Consider the following 25,166-nt stretch of genomic DNA (forward strand, 5'->3'; position numbering starts at 1 on the left):
ACAAGTGGCTCAGGTAGTGCAACTCATCCAGGATGGCACATCAATGCGAGCTGTGGCATGAAGGTTTGCTGTGTCTGTCAGCGTAGTGTCCAGAGGCTGGAGGCGCTACCAGGAGACAGGCCAGTGCACCAGACCATATGTTGGTGCGGTTGGCCCTGGGTTCCTCCTAATGCAGGACAATGCTAGACCTCATGTGGCTGGAGTGTGTCAGCAGTTCCTGCAAGATGAAGGCATTGAAGTTATGGACTGGCCCACCCATTCCCCAGACCTGAATTCGATTGAGCACATCTGGGACATCATGCACCACAGACTGTCCAGGAGTTAGTGGATGCTTTAGTCCAGGTCTGGGAGGAGATCCCTCAGGAGACCATCCGCCACCTCATCAGGAGCATGCCCAGGTGCTGTAGGGAGGTCATACAGGCACGTGGAGGCCACACACAATACTGAGCCTCATTTTGACTTGTTTTAAGGACATTACATCAAAGTTGGATCAGCCTGTAGTGTGTTTTTCCACTTTAATTTTGTGTGTGACTCCAAATCCAGGCCTCCATTGGTTAATAAATTTGATTTCCATTGATGATTTTTGTGTGATTTTGTTGTCAGCACATTCAACTTTGTACAGAACAAAGTATTCAATGAGAATATTTCATTCATTCAGATCTAGGATGTGTTATTTGAGTGTTCCCTTTATGTTTTTGAGCAGTGTATATTGGCATCACAAACATCATTTATTCTGTTCAAAGCTTTACACACCAAAGCCACAGTGTGGTTATAATCACTCTGCCTGTTTTTATATTTACTGTCCACTTGATGCGCAGTAGAACAAATGAAGCACTATGAAGCTTTGGCCTAAGGGTTCACCCACTGAATGGAAAGCTTCATGAAACTTCATCTCACCAGCACTACTTGTCACTTGTAATATCCACACTGCTCTCACCATTCTCTCTACTGTGCGCACACTGTCTTATAATTTCAGGGCCTGATTGCTGAGTGAGCCCAGGTGTAGACCAGGGAAACAAGGGACACCTAAGACCTGGAGAGAGTGGGAGCAAGAGAGAGGGAAAATAGGAGAGGGAGAAAGGAAACAGTGCAGCACCACACACATACAGCCACGCAGTTCTACAGCATGTAACACACCTCTAGAATTTCTATGTACACACGTTCCACTGGGATGCTTTCTGGTGTAATGCACTACTGAATTTAGTGTGGTGTGACCTAACGTAACCATATCTGCATGCTTCTTTTGAAGGATGGGCCCTACAGAATTCCCCTGAGAATAATAATAATGATAATAATGAACTTGAATCATTGGGAAACCATAAATTCTTTAGTAAGGTTTCTGCCTAGGAGCAGATCCTCAGCAGAAATCTACAAAAGACCCAAAGACGACAACAGCACCCAACAGCACCCTAGCCTGCTGGGAGAAAAAAAAATCAGAACCAAAATCGATAGTTTGTCAGCACTAATGAGTCTTAGATCTGGGAATTCGTGCAGATTAGATGTTATTTATGAACTATATTATAGTTTGCAAAGATTGCATAATGGGGTTTAAAAGTTGGGTTTCTTTGGGTTCCAGCACATGTAAGTTCCAGCACATGTAGGCAAAACAGTCATTGATATTGTTATCATTTGATTTACAGTTGATTAATCAAAGCTGAATTTAAGAGCATTATTAATAGTCAAATCCAAAGAATATGGCAGGAGCACTGGGACATCAGCAATACAGGAAGGCATTTTCATAACATAGCATGTTGTCATGGGCAAAAGAGGGTAGGAACCGGACAGAAGAGATAAGGTTAGGTCACACAGGTCTTAATAACACACTGCAGCTCAGAGGTAAGCACCCAAACGGACAGTGTTAGCACTGCAGTGAACCTGAATCAGTTCAGCATATGTTGTTAGCATGCCAGGCCTATGACCAGGATGGGAAGGAATTGAGGGGAACTTAAGATAAGATAAGATAAGATAAAACTTTAATGATCCCATGATGGGGAAATTTGTGCATTACAGCAGCTCAATACAGAGAAAAAATGAAAAGGATGAGTAAGAACAAATAACTAAACTAAAAACTAAAACTAAAATTCAATAGAATAAAATAAAATAGCAAAAAACTATACACATATACATAAGCACTATATACATAAATATATATATCAGTGTCAATACCCACATTTACATATACACACATATACACACACGTCAAACACTATATAAAGATATCAAAATATTATATACATTTGTAGCTGGTAAGGTACACAGCATACACGGTATGCATTATATGGGTGAGTGTAATAAATAAAATGTATCTGACTGTATGGATAAAGTGATGGCAGTGTAGGTAAAGTGTCCAAGTGACTTAAGACATTATGATGTGTTATACAGTCTAACTACTGTTGGGATGAATGACCTGCGAAAGCGCTCCTTCCTGCAGCGAGGATGTTTCAGTCTCTGACTGAAGGAGCTGCTCAGTTCACCCACGGTCTCATGAAGAGGGTGATGGGGGTTGTTCATGATGGATGTCAGCTTTGCTAACATCCTCCTCGTCCTCATCCTCCTCCTCCTTGTAACCAGATGAAGATTAATTTCACATTGGAGGACTTCCTTGAAAATGCCCAGTTGTAAGTTTATGGTCAGTTGATGAAATTTGTGAGGAGAAAGAATGTAGTTGTTTGAGAAAGAGTCTAGTTGTTAGTTTGTTTTTTCTGTCCAAATCCTGAACCAGCCACACTCCAGTCCAGTAGGTGGCGGTAATGAACCTAAAGTTGGTTTGCCAACCGCCATTAAAACCACAAGAAGAAGAAGAATCACAAGAAGAAGAAGAAGAAGAAGACGATGACTATAGTTGCTTTGTGTTTAGCATATTTTCTTTGAAGACAGGATGGCTGAGAAGAAGCATTACGAAGGCTTTGATAGAAAAGGATGGTAGATCAGAACCATAAGCTGAAGGCCTTCATAAAGGTAACTGGGCTTTGACTGTGAACCCATTGTGGGAACTTGTGTGGTTTTCTCTAGTGTACTATGGTTATGCTATAGCTGGTGAGCTAGCTTGAACAAAGATTTATTTTAACTTTAAAGCACAATTTAACGAACTTAACATGTGTAAAATAAGCCGAGTGGAAGCTGTTATAGTTATAGTAAAGGAAAATGAATGACTTTTCCCTTTTGTTCTTATTAACGGAACCAGTTGTCGTTTTTATGTTTGTCATCAAGCATGAATATCCCTCCTTGCTTTTTGTTGATGTAGCTACACTGACAATCGTTCCAGAGTATACTGGCGTTAGTGCTCAGTTTATTTCCTCTAGACTGCACACTATCCTCACACACGCAGCAAATATGGAAAATGATTGGTGTGCGCTTAACATGTCCTTCGTGGTCTTTGATAAGTCAAGTATTGAATCCATTTTAACGTTACCAAAGTACGTCTGGAAAAATGCATTTATGAAGCTTTAATGTTCAACTAAGTAGGTTTAAAGAAAACCTGAAAATTTTGGTATCATTCCTTTTGTGTTTTTTTTGTTTTTGTTTTTTTTTTTGTATCCTGTTCTCTTACCTCAGTTAACTCTTCCTTTATAATGTGTCCAGAACTGAGGTTCTTGCTTGGGAATATATATCGTCCAGACTGCACGAGGGAGGAAATTATACAGGAGAAATGGGCCCGAGAAAGAAGTCTAATAAACTCCAGCCTTTTGTGGTCAGCAGTGGAGGGGAACTGGTCCAAAGAGCCAGTGAGCCCAAAGACTACATCAATGAGCTGTCCCATGAAGTCCTCTGTCATATATTCAGGTATAATGCTCTGAGCCTGCGCTTTTTATTTGTGTTATTTACAATGTATTGTAGGGGTCCACCAGTATGTTGGCCCATTATGCCAATGAATGTTGGCAATGAATGTTGGCATTGATTGCCACAGACCCACTGGCAAATAAGATTACATTTAGCAAGGGTGGTGACTGGATATCAATTTTGTGCTGACCAAGATGTGATCAAAATGTGAAGAGCAAAAAGACTTGAACAGATGTTTGTTTCAGATTGATTTGATGTAGTCATCGGATGCTTGTTCAAGTAACTAAACTTTTTTTTTTTGAGGCACTATGGAACAGCAAAACTGTGTTGGCCTTGATTCATCTCTGCACACACAGGCCAGCTTAGAGGCCAACTTTGACTAAATGGGCTTATGAATTTGTGTGTGCTTTAAGTGCATTGATCAGTATGGCTAAAAAAGTGTTGCTAAATTAAGAAAATCTATCCTGTTTGAAGCCAGGAAGGAAAGCTGTGTAAGTTAACAGACTTACCCAAACTGGGCTTTATCTGTGCATTAAGACACAGGAGAATCTGACAGATTGCAACTGCCTATTCATTTATGTGCATAAGAGTAAGTTCTATTCTTTAACCCTCTATACAAATGTGTAAAAAAAAATTTAAAAATCTAGAAACAAAGTACATCCTGCTCCTAAGAAGTTATTTACCTGCAGCAATAAGAAATAAACTACCTTCATAAAACTGAAAACCCAGGGCTATCCTTGAAATTACCTTACTAAGTCCCAAATCCTGCTTTGTAGAAAGCTCCTACATAATTACCAGTGTTACTAGCAATTGCCAAATGTATATTAACACACGGTACAGATCGCTTATATATTCCAGCACGATCATAACATACAGAAAATAAGAAATAAATGTGCTACCTTGACCTGAGACTAAGGTACAGAGCTTTTGAAATGTCTATATGTTCTTTTGTTTTGTAGGTATCTCCCCATGAAGGATATCATATGTATGGAGTGTTTATCGAGAAAGCTTCGAGAAGCTGTAACTCTGTACCTGCGAGTAATTAAAGTGGTGGATCTATGTGCTGGCCGCTGGTGGGAGTATATGCCTTCAGGTATGAGCCTCAGTTAAATCACACTATCCTTCACCAACATACAATGAAGGGCATGCTATGGGACCATTGCTTTATTTTGTATGAGATCATCAATCATACCAACACTGTCACTAAAACCTGCCAAAATGTTGCCATAAGATGAATTCAGTCTGCTATCAGTTGAATGGGGTCAAGTTGGCATTTACATGCAATCTGTTTCTGATAATACAGCAATTAACTGTGATAATAATTGTTGAAAATCACACAAATCTGTTGACATCTACATAGAAATTCACATTTAACTAGCACAGGAATATAGCCAGAATACAACTAGATGGCAGCAACACCCTCAAGCTCTGGGCATTTAGTCACCACAAGTTGCAATTGGTTGCAGAATGTGAAAAAAAAATCCACCATCCACCAATTAAAAAAAAAATTATTTGTAGGTGCAATTTTGTTTTTGTTTTGTTTTTTCTTTTTCTTCTTCCTAGTGTGGGTTTTTGTTTTTCCTCAGCTTTCATTATCTCTCTTGTTCATAGCATTCTCATTTTAGATTTTAATTTATTTAATAAAATATTGATATTTGGTTTCCCTCTATTGACATAATATATATCACGATACTATGCTGTATCTTTATTTCCCTTCCCCCCTCAAACCCCTACAAGGAACCACCTTTTAAAATACAAATGAACAATGAAATGATTTTTTGAATAATTTCTCCAGCTGATTTCAAGAAATGGGAACATTCAATAGTGACCCAATACCTATCTTGAGACAGAGAGAGGATTAAAGGGGGAAAAAAATGTCTATATATTTAAAATAACAAAGAAAAAAAATATTCCCCTCCGTCGCTGCGGGCCTTTGTCCTCCAAACTTGGGTACTTTACCCGAGGCCTGGGAGCTTGAAGGACCTGTGTGGTATCTTTGCTTTTCCAAGGGATGCACTCTTCCGGACAGAGATCTCAGATGTCGTTCCTGGAATCTGCTGGAGCCATTCTCACAGTTTGGGGGTCACTGCCCGGAGTGTTCCAGTTACCATGGAATCACTGTTGCCTTCACCTTCCACATTCTCTCTAGCTCTTCTCTCAGCTCTTGGGTATTTTTCAAGCCTCTCGTGTTCCTTCTTCCTGATGTTTTTATCACTTGGTGTTACTATATTTATCATTGCTGCTTTATTCCTCTGCTTGTCTACCACTACTGTGTCCAGCTGGTTAGCAATCACCAGGTTGTCTGTCAATGTCTGGAAGTCCCACAGGATCTTAGCTTGGCCATTGTCAAACCACCACTGGGGGCATATCCCATTTTGACCTCAGGGCATGCCAGCCACTTGGTTGTATGCTCTGCATGCTAGCATCTTGCACTCTGCAGTTATGTGCTGAATTGTCTCAGGTGCATCTCTGCAAAGCCTGCACCTGGGGTCTTGCCTGGCATGAAGTGTGATCAGTTGAGGCTATCTTCATCATGTACTCATGGATCTTTTGTTGTTACATCCAGAATAGTGGTTCTGGCACTCATTAGTCCCTGGCTTCTTTCCTTCCATTTAGTGTATAGTCTTAAGGTGCTGGACTTGGGGGTGATAGCGATCCGTTTCTGTAGCTAACAGCTGAAATTCTCAGTCTGGCATGACAGTACCTCTGTCCAGGTCAGTGGATCGATGTCTCTTTCACTCTTGGCTTTCAGCTTGATGTCCTCCATGTAGAGGAGATGGCTAATGTATCTCCTTGGTAAATCTGCACTTGATGGTGACTTGTGCAGTTAGATTGAAATTGCTGCAAACCTTTTGGCTTTCAACTCTGTTTTTGCACATATCAAGGGGGGAAAAAAAGGTTTAATTTTGTTTTTTGTTTTTTTTTTTTTTTTTTGTTATGTTTGTCTGTTTAGGCTTTACAGATAGCAGTTTTTTGCTACTTTTGAAGAAGATGCCAGATCTGGAGCAGCTATATGGTCTCCACCCACGATACCTGGAAAGGAGACGAGTCCGTGGTTTTGAGGCTTTCAGTATACCAGGAGTCCTGGAGGCCCTACAGGCCTGTCCGAATCTGCTGGTAAGTAAGTAGTATGTGATTGATATCCTATAAGACTGACGTGGTGTATATAATTAACACAATACCATGCTCTGATTGTTTTTTAACTTAGCTAGAATTTCTTTAAAGCAGCCGTCAGTGGCGGCGTCTGCTTATGTTCCACAAAAACTGTAATGTAGGCTTTAACTCTGGAACGTTCTCACCTAGGATGTACAAATTCACACCAGATGCATGTACTAAAAATCTCAGACAAGTTGAAATCTTAGCAACCTTGACCTGACATCACAGGTCAGATTTTGTGAATGCGATAACTCAAGAATGATCTTACTTAGGATCTTCAAATTCATACCAAAGGTGCATTCTGGTTAAGCTAGAACAATCAAACTTCAGGCTTGTTCACTGATGTCACTAAATTTATATTTTTTTCTATCCATCCATTCTCTTCCGAGAAAAGAAATACTCAGTGTCTTATAGGAACCCCCCACCCCCCCACCCCCAGCAGCCTAGGCCTATAGCAGCTTAAGTAAGGGATGGTTCAGGGTGACCTGGTCCAAGCTTTATCATAAAGGAAAGTTTTAAGCCTAATCTTAAAAATAGAGAGGGTGTCTGTCTCCCAAATCCAAACTGGGAGCTGGTTCCACAGAAGAGGCGCCTGAAAGCTGAAGGCTCTGCCTCCCATTCTACTCTTAAGTATCCTAGGAACCACAAGTAAGTCAGCAGTCTGAGAGTGAAGTGCTCTGTTGGGGTGATATGGTACTATGAGGTCTTTAAGATAAGATGGGGCCTGATTATTCAAGACCTTGTATGTGAGGAGAAGGATTTTAAATGAAATTCTGGATTTAACAGGGAGCCAAAGAAGAGAAACCAAAATATGGGAGAGTTATGCTTCCCTGTCAGTACTCTAGCTGCAGCTTTTCAGGGAGCTTATAGGACAGCCTGATAGTGAAGAATTACAATAGTCCAGCCTAGAAATAATAAATGCATGAATTAGCTTTTCAGCATCACTCAATTTGTAGGGCTGAGCACAACAGCTTCAGTTTTATGTGAATTTAGAAGCAGGAAATTAGAGGTCATCCAGGCCTTTATGTCTTTAAGACATTTCTGCTGTGTTACTAATTGGTGTGTGTCATCTGGCTTCATGGACAGATAAAGCTGGGTATCAACAATGAAAACACATGCAGTGCTTTCTAATACACTGTGGAACTGCAGTCTGTTAGATAAATGTGATTTAAACCACTGCAGTGCAGTACCCTTAACCCACGGGTGTCAAACTCCAGGCCTCGAGGGCCATTGTCCTGCAGGTTTTAGATGTGTTCCTGATCCAACACACCTGATTCAAATGGCTGAATTACCTCCTCAGTATGCAGGCGAGTTCTCCAGAGTCCTGCTAATGACCAGTCTGATTTGCAGATGACAAGAAAGCAGATGGCTGTTTATTTACTTAAATATTTGACTCTGTATGCACTTTGACATGACCTTGCCTCTCTAAAGTGTTTTACTGTTGTTCACTGGATTATGAATCCTAAATTGTGATTAATAATCCAGTGAATAATGATTGGGGTAGTATTGATTCTTTCACATAGGGTTGTGGGTGCCACTCTGGCTTGGCCCATCATAACAGCTGTGCCAGTGTAACCTTGATATGAATGGTATTTTCATATCAAGATTTTGTAAAGTGACGTCACAGTTTGCTGTTTTTGGTTGATCTCATTACAGGGTGTTGAGACTTCACACCTGGAACTGGTGGAAGCCATATGGAACTATATGCCCCAGGTTCACATTCTGGGAAAGTTCCGCAACCGTAACGGGGCTTTTCCCATTCCTGCTGAGAACAAACTCACCATCCCCATAAATGCTAAGATCCAGACTCTACATCTGGTGGGTGAGTGCAACATAATTACAGAATCCTTAGACTAACCACTCCTGCCTCCACATCAGAACTACTGTATAAAAATTCAGAAACTGGATACAAGTCAGTGTAATCTCTTCTGGTGCATAGTTTTGTGAGGAATAAAAAGGCCTGAAGAATAACCTTTAGGTCTGAAAATAAATTTGCTCTATTATATTTACAAACGCAGGTGTAAATGTCCCTGAGATCCCCTGTGTATCCATGCTGCGGCACCTTTACCTGAAATGGGTTCGTCTCACCAAACCGCAGCCGTTTAAAGACTTTCTGTGTGTGAGCCTGAGGACCTTTGTCATGCGCAACTGTGCAGGGCCAACCAACTCTCTCAAATATGTTCCCCTGATTACTGGTTTGGCTTCAGCCCGGAACCTGGAGCAGCTGGAGTTGGTAAGAGTTCCCTTCCTGGGAGGGTTGATCCAACATGTGGTGGAGGACAGCTGGAGGTCAGGTGAGCAGAGCATGTGTCTTTAAACCCTTCTAAGTGTTAGTTTACCAGAGTACTACAGTTAGAAGAAAACATGTTTGTACTTTTCATATTGCGCCATTGCTCAGTAGGATTTATTCATTCATGGTTTTGCTTTTGTTTGTTGAATGCATAAGAAGCACGGAAGTGAAGCAGATTACCTGAAAATATCTTTAATGTAGATTGCTTTCATCTTTGTGGTATAGTTTTATAGTAAAGGGTGTCCTTAAAGAAATTTTGACACATTTATATTAGCGACAATCCCTACTTTTGTCCTTAACCTATTACGTACTGTTTTTCCTTTGTATTTCAATAATATTTTACTGTCATTTGTATTTTCTCATGAATTAATTCGCGCCAACTTAATAGAAGTTTAGCAACTGTTAATAATTTGCATTGTTTTTAAATTATATTTAAATTATATTTATTTATCCAGGAGGATTTCGGAACCTTCACACCATTGTGTTCGGAGCCTGTAAGAATGCTCTGGAAGTGGACTTGGGCTACCTCATCATAACTGCTGCTCGCAGGTATTGACTCACTAAACTTACTGAAAGGAAACATTTCTAAAAATCCTCAGTTACTACATGTTACACATTATGCAAGGTATGGGGAAAACAAGGAACTTCTGCACCATATTGATGATTCATCACAAAATTTCTCAAAGTGTTCAGATGTGATTAATGGATGCTGCTGAAGTCCACAGAACTAGTGTTCATGAAGCCATACTTGCTAATGTGAACTGTCCAACATCAACTCAGATGTCCATAAAAGCAAGCCTGTATAGCACCTCGGTATATCCATAAAACTCTCAGACTCACTGAAATCACCAATTCAGTTGTGTTCCATTTGGCCAAAGACGTGTGTCCAGTAAAATTGGTGAGTAGTGAATGTTTCAGGAAAATGGCTCAGGTGGTAGTGTGTCATCTAGCACTCAGAAGTCAGTGGACCTTGGACTCCTCCAGTCCGCATGCGGAAGTATCCTTGGGCAACATACTAAACCCCGAGTTTATTGTTCATTGTTATGAAGTGCTTTGGCATAGGTTAAAGCGCTCTATGAATGTGTGTGTGATTGGGTGAATTAGACTTATTCTACTCAGCTGCGTAGAAAAATGCTATGTAAGTACCAGTCCATTTACAAAAGCTACGTTATTTCCTTGTGCATTTATTTTGCCACTTTGCTCGAGGGTGCTCCATCTGTTGATTGCGGTGTCCTACTGGGAGACTTAAGTGCTCACGTGGACAACATTGACCCAGAGACCTAGAGGGGCATGACTGGGAGGAACAGCCTGCCTGATTTGAACTCAAGTAGTGTTCTGTTATGGACAAACTGTGGTTTGCACAAAAGTCAATAACAAACACCACATTCAAACGTAAGGATGTCCATAAGTGCATGTGGCACCAGGACACTCTAGGTCATTGGTTGATCGATTTTTGTAATCATATCATGAGATCTGCACTTTATGTTCTGGACACAGGTATCTGATGGATTTTAGGTGGTGGGCTGGTGTAGGGATTCTAATAAATGCTTAATTATTTCAGTTTTTTCTTTTTTTTTTTTTCTTCCTGAAATAGGCTTCATGAGCTCCGTATCCAGCCTTCACTGACAAAAGATGGAGTCTTCTCAGCTCTTAAAATGGCTGAACTTGAGTTTCCCCAGTTTGAGACGCTTCACCTGGGCTATGTGGATGAGTTTCTGCTCCAGTGTGAGTGCTTTTTCTCAAATATCTTTGATTTGTCATTGATTTAGTCTGCAGATGGATGAAAACAATGCATTGTCTTGTGTGTTTAAATTTAGGTAAAATGAGTCATTCGGAGTTGGTGAAGTATGGTCTGGCTGATGTCATTGAGAACCCAGGCATCATCACTGATATTGGAATAAAGGTGGTGAATGAGGTGTTCACCAATATTAAATACCTGCTAATCTACAACTGTCCTCACCTCCACAACCCTCACCACTGGCTCACAGGTAAATTTTGGGTCACTTTGTTGGAATTTTGACATGGTTTTGGTGAGTAATTACAAAGCACTGGATACAAATAAACTTTCATTTTGCTGCAGTCTTTTTGTTTTTGTTTTGTTCTCTGACTCTGATTTTTCAAAAATGTAGAGTTGTAGCATGTATTTTTACTGCTATAGTCTGTCTATCTTTGTCTCCAGATCAGTCCAGATGGAGTCGTCTTGTTGATCTCACGCTTGTTCGCTGCCATGCCATCAAACTGGAGTCTTTTTCCCAGTTTGTAGAGTTGCTGCCCAGTCTGGAGTTTATCTGTCTGGACCAAATGTTTAGGGAACCACCCAAGGTATGCTGTGTGTTATGGTCATTCTTTCTTGAAACAAATCATTCCAGTGCAAGATAAATAATCTTCAAGGAGAGTGGCTTTCAAAACTGCATGGAAAGCGTGCCAGCAAAAATCCTTTGCTGTCCAAAAACCATAGATATACGCTGCATTGTTTGCTGCTCTTCAGTTACATTCACTCTGACTTGAGTTTTAATTCCTTAAAAACTTGCCAAAAGTGAAGTTAGTGTCAGCAGTACACTTGTACTAAGTTACCAGGTTATGAAAAAAATTTAATGCTAACAAATGATTTTGTGAACTTGGAAACTAAAATAAAAAATAGTTTCACTATTTGTTACTTTGTTTAAAATCTATTCTCAAACTTTCCTGAGGAGACTTTGAGCAACATGTTTATTGAGACTTCGAGTATCTGCAAAACTCCAAAAATTCTGTTTTTTTTTTTTTATTGTAATTCCTATACTGATTTTCCTAAATCTTACTTCTGATGTATGCCCCTCCTTATAGTAGTAATTAAAAAGATGAACTAATAATTTTCAGAAAATAAAAACTGAACCTCTGTGGAAATTAAATAAAACTAAACTGAATTTAAAAAGAAAAAAAAATTAGAAGATGAAAAACTAAGTAAGCTACACAATCATGCATGTATTAAATCTTTGAAACACTTTGTTTGTTTGGGTATTTTTAGTTTATTTTATTTTTGGCATGCAGCAAGAATTGCAAACTAGAACAGAAAGAAATTGCACATAATGATGTGTGACTGCTGGCTAGTTTATATTCTGATTCATATTATGCTCTATGTGTGTGTTTGTTCGGTTGTTTGTTTTAGGGATGTGCCAGGGTGGGTCTGAGTGCAGGAACTGGGATCGGTGTTTCCTCAGCACTGGTCAGCAACCAGAACTCCAACAATGACAACGATAACCATCATCACAATGAGGCCAACATGCCTCCTGCTCCTCCACCTGTCAACAACCAAAGGCGGCAGCAGCAGCAACATGATGGCAAGTCTCACTGTCCATCCATCCATCCAGCCATCCATTCTCTTCCGCTTATCCTGGGCCGGGACGCCGGGGCAGGAGCCTAAGCAGAGAAGCCCAGGCTTCCCTCTCCCCAGCCACCTCCTCATCCGGAGGGACACCAAGGCGTTCCCAGGCCAGCCGAGAGATATAATCTCCGCAGCGTGTCCTGGGTCTACCACAAGGCCTCCTCCCAGGTAGAGGGTGGGCCCACCACCCGCAGGAGGCATCGTAGGGGTCAGGTGCAGTGTGTGTCGGGCGGTGGCCAAGGGCAGAAGCCCTGGTGGACCGATCCCCGGCTATCGAGACTGGCAAGTCTCACTGACTTTCTTAATTTAATACTAGCAATTGTAAAGCTTCATTTATACATCAGTGATTCAGGCTCGAAATTGAAGGGGTGTTTGTTGTCAGTGTGTGTATGCCTGGCAGGTTGGATGTCAGGAAAGGAGCAGGAGGCATTCTTGAGTAAGTTGGATGAAGTGATGGTGTTCCCACAGGGGAGAGAGTAGTAATTGGACTTCAGTGGACATGTAGGTGACGGAAACAAAGGTGATGAGGTGTTGGGTAGGTATGATGTTAAGGAGAGAAATACAGAAGGACAGATGATAGATTTTGTGAAAAGGAGGGAAATGGCTGTGGTAGACAAACATTTCAAGAAGAGGGAGGAACATAGGGTAATAGATAAGAGTAGAGGAAGGTGCACACAGGTCGACTACATCTTATGCAGAAAGTGCAATATGAAAGAGAGGAGACTGCAAGGTGGTGTCAGGGAAGAATGATGCAAGGCAGCATTGGATGGTAGTCTGTAGGATGACTTTGGAAATCGAGAAGAGGAAGCGAGTGAAAGCAGAGCCAAGGATTAAAGGAGAAGAAGGAAGAAGGTTGTGCAAAGATCAGGAAGAAGCTGAGACAGGCTCTGGGTGATAGGTACCGTATTTTTCGGACTATAAGGCACACTTAAAATCCTTAAATTTTCTCAAAAATCGACAGTGCGCCTTATAATCCAGTGCGCCTTATGTATGAGTCCTTGTTGGCTTACTGACCTTGAACCAATTTTATGTGGTACACTGTGCTCAAAAATCTGTTAATGTTTTAGTGCGACTTTGGTGAGGGACGCTTAACAAATATCAACATTTTCCAGAGCGTACAAAGCGTACGACGGGGGGTAACACCCAGCGTACGGTTTTCAAATAGTTAGAAAATGTTGGTCGGTCTGTGTAATTTGAGCCCTGCCGTCTGACCGCCGATGGCCGAGGCATCCACACCACTGCACCATTGCGTGGTCTACAGCGATATGGCCTCCGGTCTGGCGGATCAGTTCAAAGGCCTCATAGAATTCTCTAAAATAGTCCATCATCGATTCACAAAATGACTTTACTGATGATATTAGACAGGAACAAGCTGTGAGTGCAGGTGTGGAAAGCAGCCATAGCCAGCCGAGATAAATTCGACAAGAAGTGGAAGCATTGTTCCAAAAATAGAAACCGTACGCAGTAAACTGCAGAAAACTATGATAGATTTGGCCTAGTTTCATCTATGCTGGCTGGATATTTGTGCGTAATCTGGCGATCGGCGGCCAGCACTGTCGCCAACTTTTGTGCAACAGAACTCGCTGTTGGCTGTCTCACAAATAGCTAAAGGACGAATCGAGGTCCGGAGATGTGTGTGCTGTCCCCCTCGGTGCCAAAGAGAGGTCCGGGCGACGCCACAGCGTATGAGCAGTACGAGCACTGTATGTACACAAAACACAGTGACAGCGGAGTTTTCAGGTTTCCGGTGTTGTCAAAAAATTATTTTATTTATTTATTTTTTGCTGTGTGCCGCAACCAAAACAAAACAGTAACAACGAGACAGACTCGGATAATGACGAGAGGGAACCCGGCATGCGTGATGCCGAAATCGCCCAACTGTTCAACTCAGACACTGAAGATGAGGAATTTGATGAATTTGTAGAAGATGAATGATTTAAAATGTGTGTATTTTTCTCTATTTGTTACAACTGAACAATATTCTGAGTTATTGTGAATGAGTTGAATAAAGTTCAACTTACCTCACGCTTTTGTTTCGTTCTACATATGTTTTATCATGCGCCTTATAACCCGGTGCGCCTTATGTATGAAAATAGACCCGTTCATTGATATTGCGCCTTATAATGCGGTGCGCCTTATGGTCCGCAAAATACGGTAAGTGTTCCCAGATGACTGGGAAAGTACAGCTGAAATGGAGAGGGAAACTGTCTGGTATACCCTTTGGACAGAGGATGCACAGTCATCTGTTGTTGTAGGCAACAGATGACTTTCGTCTTCCAATTGCTTGTGGGTTCTCATCTTAAGACCTAAGTATTGTTGTCACTGAGGAGTGTAGTGATTTTGGTGTGGTAGTCAGTTGCATTCAGAACAACGGTGTATCTCCCCTTGTCGGCTGGTAGTATGGTGTCCTTCCACATTGCTCTTTTTAACACCATACCACAGTCCAAAGACATACATGGGGTTAGGCTAACTGGTGATACTGGTGTGCATGAATGGTTGTCTGTCTCACTTTTTTAGCCCTGACTGGCAACCTGTCCAGGGTGTACCCCATCCCTCGCTCCTATGACAGCTGGAATAGGGTCCAGCCACAAAGTGACCCTCAATTGGATAAGTGGAAGAAAATGGATGGATTGATACTAATACTGGGATCATTTTAAAGTGAATAACTTCTGATTTTCTTTGTTTTTTACAGCACCAGTGGAAGTAAATGGGATGGAGGAAGAGGATGAAGAGGACGAAGAGGAGGTAAAAAAATAAAAATAAATTCCTGCTGGAATTAGTATTGTCAGGTTTGGGTTTCTGATGCTAATTTTAATTTTGAGGAGGAGAACGTGGAATTTGAGCCTCAGATAGAGCTGAAAGGAGCAGACGAGGGGATGGAAGTTGAAGGATGTGATATGGCTCCAGGGCCCAGTCGTCAGGCTATAACACCACAGCCACCTGATGAGGAACAAGCAGGTCTGGAGCTGCTCATTAAAATTAAGCGCAACTGGTATTGGGAAGATTAAGACAATAGATAAAAATTACAAAGAATTTATCCATTTTTTTCTCATTAATATTTCATTCTCACCCCTTCTCCAGGTCCCAGTGGTTTAATCCAGCAGTGCAGATCAGCTAGTGCCACTGTTCCCAAGCCCTCACAGGTCATCTCAGACTCAGACAGTGAGGAAGAGGAAGGCCTTGTTTCAAGATTAATGCCACCTTCATGTTTGGAGCAGCCGGCCTCCTGTACAAAAGGTGTGGCACAACACAACATGCCCAGAAGCCGCAATCAGCTTTCAATTCAATTATTTATTTAAGCAGAGTGCCAAATCACATCAAACCGTTGCCTCAAGGTGCTTTATATTGTAAAGTAAAGGCCCTACAAAGACCCTTTCCATTGTGTTTCACACCGGGTTGTTGATAGTGAGATGGGGTACAGAAAATGATTTTGGTATGCAACCATTTTAGGGCCACAGTTGAATATAACATCTGTACTCGGGAAGAGAAAACTGCTTAGGCTTTTTTTAAAGATAATCAAACAAGTGCAGGACGAAGCAACAGGAGGCAGACTCAAACCTGCAGTCTGTAGAGGATGTCACAGAAGCACCGTGATAGATCAGAATATACTTTTAGTATAAGTTCAACAGACCACTGACAGTATATAAAGGAGTGATGTAGACACTGTGACATCATGCACTGGCTTTGTGAACTCCTTTTGTAAAGCTTTAATTTGTGTGTTCTGCTGTTGCCATCTTGGCACTTTTAAGTAGGATATGTATACTCCATCTCTCTAACCCTGATGATGACTGTAATATACAAAATATATCCAAATGTATCCAGTATGACCATTTTCACACAAATGTCTATACAAAGCCCCCAGCCAGGGGGGGCTGGGGGCTGGCGATTTAAGAATGTGGGTTTAAGGCACTTGGGCATGCATTTCACTTTAGGACCCTGAAGCTGCGTGAATCTTTTATACAGGATGGATGGAACGTCTGAGCATAAATTTTCATTGGAATTGTTACAGGGCAGAACTCAGCTGAAAATGTGTGCTGTGAGTTTACACATGATCCAAATACTTGTGCGCACATTTTACAAATATTACATTAACACATCCCTATGTGTTCCTGTTTGGTTTGGATATGAATATTTGATGGAGCATATAATGATCAATCAGGTGTGTGTTTGTTTCCAGGTAAAGGAAAGACTCCCCTGAGGCGGTGCAACAATGTGGCTGTATCTGTGGCAGTCTCTGATGAGCCAAGGGCTCATGTTGCAGAGGGCAACTGTGAGAAGAGCTGCCAGGTGACCAGTGAACAGATTAAGGCAGATATGAAGGCTGCTACTGAGAGCAGCAGGAGGACTAGCAGTAAAGGAATTACTCCTGAGGCTGTGAAAGCCACTGCAAGACCAGGAGCTAACAGTGGGACATCAGAGGGTACTAGGACTGCTGGGGTAGCATCAAGGGCTGGAGTGAGGACAACCACTGGATCCATGGCCAGAGTTGGACCTCCAAGAGCTACATCTGGCCATGTAGGTGGATATGGGAGGATGGTGATGGATGCTACCTGTGGAACAGCCACTGACAGAGCTGCAGGAATTGGCAGGGCTAATGATGGCACAGAGGGTCCTTCTGCCCCTCTGAGTTCTAGTCCGGCTAATGTGGACAGTCTGGAGCCCAGAGGTGCTGCTGTAAATCAGGATCCTAGGAGACCAGCACCTCAGGGTGGACAGGGGGAGAGGCAGCCTGCCCCTTCTGGAAATGCATCTGTGATTAGCTCAGGTTTACAGCAGGATCAGGCCATAAATGATAACTTTGTTCCAAGGCGACCCTTAACCCGATCTTGCACTCGCATGTCCTCTGTGTCGTTGGTATCGGAGACAGGTAAGACTGAAATAACAAACACAGGAAACATTTAGTAAGTCCTCTGGACCCGTGCATGTATGTTAGCACACATAAGGCTAAGTAAATGGCTGTTTTCTGATTCCTGATGCCTTTTGTGATTTGTTTGGTGTTTACTTTTACTCAAGCATACATAACATACATAACATATCACGCATGTTAATGTCTCCTAAAAAGATCCCTATCTTGATCCAGACAGCAGGCAGGTTTAGTGAGAAAGGTTTTTGTTTTTTTTTGTTTTGTTTTTTCTCCTCACAGTGCTGAAATCCCCTTCAGCACACTTAGATCTGATTCTGGTAATAGTTAAAAGATCTGCACCTGATGACCTGAGAGGCCTGAGAGAACTCTATATGACTTCTGTTTGGCTTGTTTGCCAGTAAGACAGTTAATATTCTGTTTTGTATAGATTTTTCAAGAGCCAGGTCTCGAGCAGCAGTGAAGAGGAAACGAATGGCTGACAAATCAACCAGCACTTCAGACCCAGTCACTGAGGATGACCATGTGCAGGTATGCATGCATACAGACTAGGGATGGTCCTTGCAACTAATTTTGTTGTTGACTGACCGACACGTCTTGAACTAAGAAACACTTGAATATCAAGTTATTTTAGGTCTGTTTAATGGACAGTGTCAAAAACTGTCTAAACAAAACATTTGAAACCACTAATCACATTCTTCAATAATAAATCGCATTTGTTTATGCATCACTGAAATATGAGAAATTAATATTCAAAAACAAATAAATTGTGACTTAAAAGTGTGGCGCATTGTGCATCACATTATGATTGATGCTCATTCTACAATTCATGACATGCATCTCAATAGAAGTTACTTTGTTCAAACTTGGGGGAAGTGCAGTGAAGGAAAGGACGTGTTTCTCAGGAGCTGCACTTCAGGTTACATTCTAAAACTTATAAAATAACTTACAATATTAGACCTATTAAAAATATTAATCCAAGATTAACACAGTTATGGCATTTTTCTATAACCGTGTCAAGGCTTGTCACAGATGGCTCTAACATTTAGGACAACAGATTATGGCACTGGGCATCAATTAAAATCTTAACAATTAGACTAACCGACTAGCACGTCTGGTACTGACTAGTGACAATAGCAACTATTAATCGACTAGTTGCGCACATCCCTGATACACACAAACATTCAAATATTGACAGTCTAAACTACAGAATTACAGACAGGCAAACTTTACTGTGTAATCAATGGAAAAAACACACAAACATATTAGTCTTTGGTTAAAATTGGCTTTCTTGGTTCTACATTGTTCATGTGTTATAATAGGCATGCTGAGATATTTTTGCTTGTATAGGTTTTGTCTCTGAAGAGCAAGAACCTGGTGGGAATCACTCTGACCAACTGTGGAATCACTGACCTGGTCCTTAAAGACTGCCCCAAAATGATGTTCATTCACGGTAACTGAATACCGATATTTGACGATTGTCAGATGTTATTTGGATCATTTTGATTTGATTTTAATCTAAAAATCTTCAGCTAAAAGCTTTTATCAAAGGAAAATGTGTATTGGATAATAAAGATACAGTGTTTTGTGTGTTTCATGAGTGCATTTTGATTGTAAACATGACGGTAACTTCCAGACATTACCATAGATAGATTGGTCCAGACAGAGATCCCATGACAAATACATCATTCAACAAAGTATTGGCTGCAGTCCTTCCAAAGTAAATAAATGCCTTTTATCTTTCCAGAAAGAAAAAGGCTACTTTTGTGTTAGTGATGTGCAGTTACTGAATAAAGTAACTATATTTCACTTAGTTACATTGTGTAACTAATAAACTCACCAATGTTACTAAAATTACACACATTAAATAAATCCACATCCCACACATACTCTTGTCATGTTGAATCATGAGTGTACACCTGACTACTGCTCATTTCAAAAAAATTGTGTTGACATCACAGTTTCGCAGACTGACTATAGATAAATGACAGGGTACTGTACTTGAGTCTACATACATTATTTTTTATTTTATTTTTTGTTAAAAGTCATGTTTTAAAAGCACCAAGTGACAGTAACTTTATGTTTGGTTGTTATACTGAGTTAAAAGGTTTTGAGTGATTAAAAGGTCTCTCTTTGTGTTCTTACCCTCTCTATAGCCACCAGATGCCGTGTGTTAAAGCACCTAAGAGTAGAAAGTGCCCCCATAGTAAACAGATTTGACTATGCTCAGTGTAAGAAGCTGGACATGGAACAGGTCCTGGATCAGATACTGAGAATGCCTCCTGAGAGGAATCGCATAATCTACATGCGTCCTATGCACCAGGTTGGTGATCCTTGGTCATTAGAGACCAAATCTTACCCAGTGTAAGTATAAAAAAAAATCAATAGCTGACATCTGGAGAAACTCATAGGAGGTAAAAACAGGAGGCTATACATCAAAAGGGGCAAAACATTGGAGGTTTGCTTCAGTTTGCCACTCCACCTAATTTTGCTGCAGCATTGTGAGATGACAAATGAAGCAAAAGCTCCATAGACCTTTCATTATAAAATTTATTCCTATAAAGCTGTTGACGGGACAGCAGCTATAAATTGGCTTGTTGACAGCTGCTGGAACATAGTGTTTGTGTACAGGAGAAGCTGTCAGACATGGAGGCATGCAGTGATAACTGCTACAATCACTATGAAATGAATACAGCTTGCATTACCACTGAACAAGACAACCCAAATTGACTAATTGCTTCATTCTCCAGTTACCTATGGATCTACCTATAAGATGCCTATTAAGGCCTGTCGAAAATTTCTTAATGGGGAGCAATAAAAAGAAAATTATTCTAATTAACATGCCCACCATATAAGGTGAAGGTTGCATTTGCATTACTTTCCATAATGCCAGCTTTGGTTGTTTTATACCTGATTGTCTTTCTTCATTTGTTTGCCTCTCTGGTCTTCCTTTTTTTTCTTTTTGGCCTCATTTGATCACTCCATCTAATTGTCTCTGTCTCCCTCCTGTTCTCAGATTGACTCGGTAGCATTGGAGCATCAGCTGTTCCAGGGGCCTTATCCTTATCATATTGCTATAGTACATGAATTTAGCAATCCCCCAAATATACGCAACAAAGTTCGCATTCGCAGTTGGATGGACACCATAGCTAACATCAGTCAGTGAGTACTATCACATGTAGCATTACACAAGACAACAGTCCAGTGGACGGGGTGTGTGGGTGGGTGTTTGGTGGTATGAAAATGTTGATGGGTAGTTTTTTGTAACAATGACAACTGATGTGGTCATTGCTAAGACATTTGCTTATAGTCACTCATTTGCTATGTTCACATATACCATATGAACACACTTGTGTTTATTCTTTCCTCCACCAAAATTGTGTTTGTATTTTATAGTACTGAAGGTAGATGGAGTTACTAGGAATCTCTTGATATATACGATAATATATGCTAATGATATTTATTAGCCTTTTTTTTTTTTTGGTCTGATTGGCTCAGCCTAATCATGTAATCATATTTTTCTGTATGATTGACTAAACCTACTACTATACCTAGTGGGGATTCCCAATATCTAGCAACTGACCTCAGTTACAGTTACTGAGCAGTTGGCAGTAGGTAGATGGTGAGAAACTGAGGAATCCCAAATTTCTAGTCAAAGAGCCAATCTGTTTATAGTAACATCATTTCTAGACTTCAAGCAATAATGTAATCAGTGAAATTATTTTATAACTTAATTTTGTGTGTGTGTGTGTGTGTGTGTGTGTGTGTGTGTGTGTGTGTGTGTGTGTGTGTACACATGTAAAGTGTGTATATACTACAAGCATGTTTGCACAATTAAAACAACTGTGATTGGTTATTCTTATCATAGTTGTGACTGAACAACTGCATGTTTTAAACAGAAAGGAAAAATGAAAACTCTCTGATTAAACCAGGTTATCTTTTAACTTTTACCAGGCTATTAATGATAAGTTAACTCCAAGTATACAGTTGTGGCCAAAAGTTTTGAGAATGACACAGGAATTGTTTTTTGTTTGTTTGTTTTGTCACACATTTGTCAGAATTCGTGGTTTTTTTGTTTGTCCACTCACCTCTCGACTGACCACAAGTTCTCAGTGGGAGTAAGGTCTGGGGGGTTTCCTGGCCAAATGCCTAAAATTTCAATGTTTTGTTTCCCAAGCCGCAAAGCATTGAAGTCTTTGCCTCACTGTGCATGCAAATGTACTCCCACCTGCCTGCTACCATTCATGAGCAATCTCTGCACTGGTGGCCTGATGCCACAGCTACATCACCTTTAGGAGACAGTCCTGGCACTTGCTAGACTTTCTTGGGCACCCTGAAGCCTTTTTCACAACAATTTAGCCTCTCCTTGAAGTTCTGATAAATGATTGGTTTTAGGTGCAAATGGGCCTGTGAACCCCGTTTTATGCAAACAATGACTACACCTGTTACTTTGCCAGGTAACCATGGTTAACAGAGAAAGGACAGTCATTTCAAGCACCGCCCTCCTTTTAAAGGATCCAATCTATTGTTCTAACTCAGTCAACATGACGGTGATCTCCAGCTTTGTCCTCATCAACACTTTTTTACCTGTGTTAATGAGAGGACCACTGAAAATGTCAACAGGGCTGAAATGCAGTGGAAATGGGTTTTTGGGATTAAGTTAATTTTCATCGCAAAGAGGGACTTGCAATTAATTGCAATATATCTGATCACTCTTCATGACATTCTGGAGTGTATGCAAACTGCCATCATAAAAACTGAAGCAACAAACTTTCTGAAAACCAGTACTTGTCATTCTCAAAGCTTTTGGCCACAACTGTATGAAGCCATATTTTAGTTTGAGCTTGAGGGTTGTCTCATGAGCTATAAATGTATAATTTATGGGTGTTTTTATCTCTTACAGAGAGCTAATAAAGTATGAGTTCTTCCCAGAAGCCACCAGGACAGAAGAAGATGTGAAAAAGTTTCCCAAATACCCGTGGGGTCGAGATATCTACACACTGGAGGGTAACATGGTCATGTCGTCTTTAAAGCTTTACAGATTTCTAGTTAGTTCCTCTTTACTTTGGCAATGCTGAAATGTTTTTATCCTGCGCATCGTCATGAAGTGTGTGGAGATGGGAGGTTTTTCTACAAACAGCTAGGAAACACATTTGTATCAGTCCTTTTATTTATTTTTTCCCCTGAGCAATCAGTTTTGGCAGTTGATAGCGACATTATGGACCCAAATTCAGTGTCCTTTCACGTCCTCACTAGGTAGAGACAGGATGAAAATGCAAGTAAAGGAAGTGAGGAGACATGTTGATATACTGCTCTAACATTAAGAAAAGCTAATTTAGCTACTTTTCCAGTGTTTTATTGTCTCTGATGTTGTTTACACACTATTGTAAAATGTGAGAAAAAGTCATTTCTACAGGTCATTGCAAGTCCGTAGCATTTATCTAGTGTTACTGGCCACTCACTTTTAAACACACATGAGCTGTTCTTATTCTGTGTATAGATTACACCCGACTGGTAATTGATTCTTCACATTAGTGGACTTCCCACTATACCTTCTGAGCCATACCCACTACATAAAATTCACTCTGTAGAAACATTTTTAATTTCCATTAAAAACTAAGAAAACAGGTTACTGACAAGCTAATTCTTAAAACAGCCATGCAGGGTGTGTCTTTCAGTCAACAGACCTCACGTCAGCTGTTTTCTGTGATGTAATTCCTCAGGATTGGTGGATGGTGCTCCCTACAGCATGATAACAGACTTTCCTTGGCTTAGGACTCTGAGAGCAGCGGATCCTAACAGCTACGCCCGCTATGACTTTGAAGATGATGAAAGCAGTGAGTGCATCCGTCTGTCACTGCTCTATGTACAAAAATGTCTGTGTACACAGACTATAGCATTTAGCAGTACTTAAAATTGTACCTTTCAGACAAACGTTGAACTAAATCATGTAAACTCAGTTTTTTCTCTCTGCTGTGTCATGTTGTGTTAGCCACCATCTACGCCCCACGGCGTAAAGGACAGCTGTCTGCTGATATCTGCATGGAGACCATTGGGGAGGAGATTTCAGAACGCCGACAGAGCAAAACAGGAGTATTTCAGAGAGTAGTGGTCCTCTTCCTCCATCACTGTGATACACCAGGAGAACCTGTGGATGATGATTACATCTAGAAACCAAAGAATAGTGTGAATAAAAGGGATACCAACCTTGACACTCCTGCTCCTGACTGTGAAACCACTTGGTTTCCTTTGTAAATGAGAAAGTGGGTTACCTGTGGAAGCTGCAGGTCAGCACTACATTCTTACACACTGACATGTACTCATGTCATAATAGCATATGACTCTACTAGCTTTGTGGAGAAGGAATAACACATTCTAAGGCCACTCACAAGGGGGCGCTAGTGAACTGGAACTGGACAGCTAAAGACACTATCATGTTGACATGCTTTGGGAAATCTCAACAAAGACTTTCCAGTTTTTTGATGTTTCATTTGGCACACACTGAAGGGTGACTCCTGCTCAGTTCTGCTTTTCTCATTTTTTGATCAGATATTACCAACCTGGTATATTCTAAGAATAAATAAAATGGAGTAAAAGAAAAAAGCTCTAATATATAGTTTTGTTCCACATAAAGACTTTTCCTGAGGCCTTTACTGACAGCATTGTCTGCACTGCTAGTTTTTGAGTTCTGTTTTCTGTCATGCTGCTGAGAACGTGTGGTACAGAACAATGCTTTAAGTATTGCTCTGATTTTTGTTCTGTCTGCAACCATCGTTGTGGAGAAGAAATTATGCTTTTTAGTTAAGTTTCAAGTTTTCTTTTTGAATCCATATCCTCTTTTTTTTTTTTTTTTTTTTTTTTTTTGTTGATGGCTTTGGGTACTGGCGGGTTTGTCATGTGTTGGCATTTTATCAGCAAGCACAATGCAGAAAAAAGCCATCTTTTTTCCTGGAAGGAGATTTAAAACAAAGAAACAAACAAACAAAAAAAAAAAAGAAAACGTTAATAGCTGAATATTTTCCATGTGGCTGAGTTTTAGTCATCTTTGCATGCTAGGCCTTTTCAACTGAAGGCTCTTATGCCAGGATACTACAATAATTCCGCTGAAATGTATGAATTACACCACATTCTCACTCAACCGCACTAACTCAGACAAGGATCACAGCATTGCTGTGCAGATAGTTTAAATTATAGGGCTTTATAATGTTGACCTGACACATTTACATTGCATAACCGGCGCTAACGGCTTTGTTGCAGCTGATCATCTCTGTTCTGAACTTTCCCAGTGATTAAGCAGCATGCTTTTGGTGCTTTTACAACTTCTAATCCAATTGTATGTATGTATATCACTGATAGTTTGGACTGGTAGATTCATGGATTCACTTGTTTTAAATGTGTTTTAACATGAACAAACCAACCATTTAACCCATTGACCAATTAGTTTTATTTTCTTTCCTGAAGATTACTGGTATACATGATGTAGGCTCATGATTCCCTTTAGCTTTTTCACAGAATTTGACAGTTGGTTGCTCAAGATTGATATCATGAGCAGCCAACTGTCATATCAGTCACAATGAACTGAATATGTAAGGCAAGTCAAGCATTCTTTTTGTATTTACAACTGTGTATATATGTCATTGGATAGCAGTATGCTTCAATTGTGTTTAAATGTTTATACAATAAGAACAAGATTGTTTCTCACATCAAAAAATAAAAAA

General features: G+C 40.5%; 1 protein-coding gene across 1 annotated transcript; it reads left to right on the forward strand.

Moving 5' to 3' along the window:
- Window positions 1-2,823: 2,823 nt before the first annotated feature.
- fbxo38 (F-box protein 38) lies at window positions 2,824-25,166 on the forward strand. The gene is made up of 22 exons (XM_030740029.1): window positions 2,824-2,958; window positions 3,583-3,783; window positions 4,740-4,873; window positions 6,734-6,897; window positions 8,593-8,758; window positions 8,955-9,230; window positions 9,682-9,775; window positions 10,821-10,951; window positions 11,044-11,214; window positions 11,406-11,548; window positions 12,372-12,543; window positions 15,280-15,332; window positions 15,410-15,545; window positions 15,669-15,824; window positions 16,765-17,454; window positions 17,879-17,979; window positions 18,799-18,901; window positions 19,605-19,771; window positions 20,465-20,610; window positions 22,352-22,455; window positions 23,172-23,285; window positions 23,441-25,166. Exons 2-22 carry the CDS (start codon window positions 3,650-3,652, stop codon window positions 23,617-23,619), a joined length of 3,534 nt encoding a protein of 1,177 aa, XP_030595889.1. The 5' UTR covers window positions 2,824-2,958; window positions 3,583-3,649; the 3' UTR covers window positions 23,620-25,166.

Source organism: Archocentrus centrarchus, chromosome 10 (genome assembly GCF_007364275.1).
Source record: "Archocentrus centrarchus isolate MPI-CPG fArcCen1 chromosome 10, fArcCen1, whole genome shotgun sequence".
NCBI lineage: Eukaryota > Metazoa > Chordata > Actinopteri > Cichliformes > Cichlidae > Archocentrus > Archocentrus centrarchus.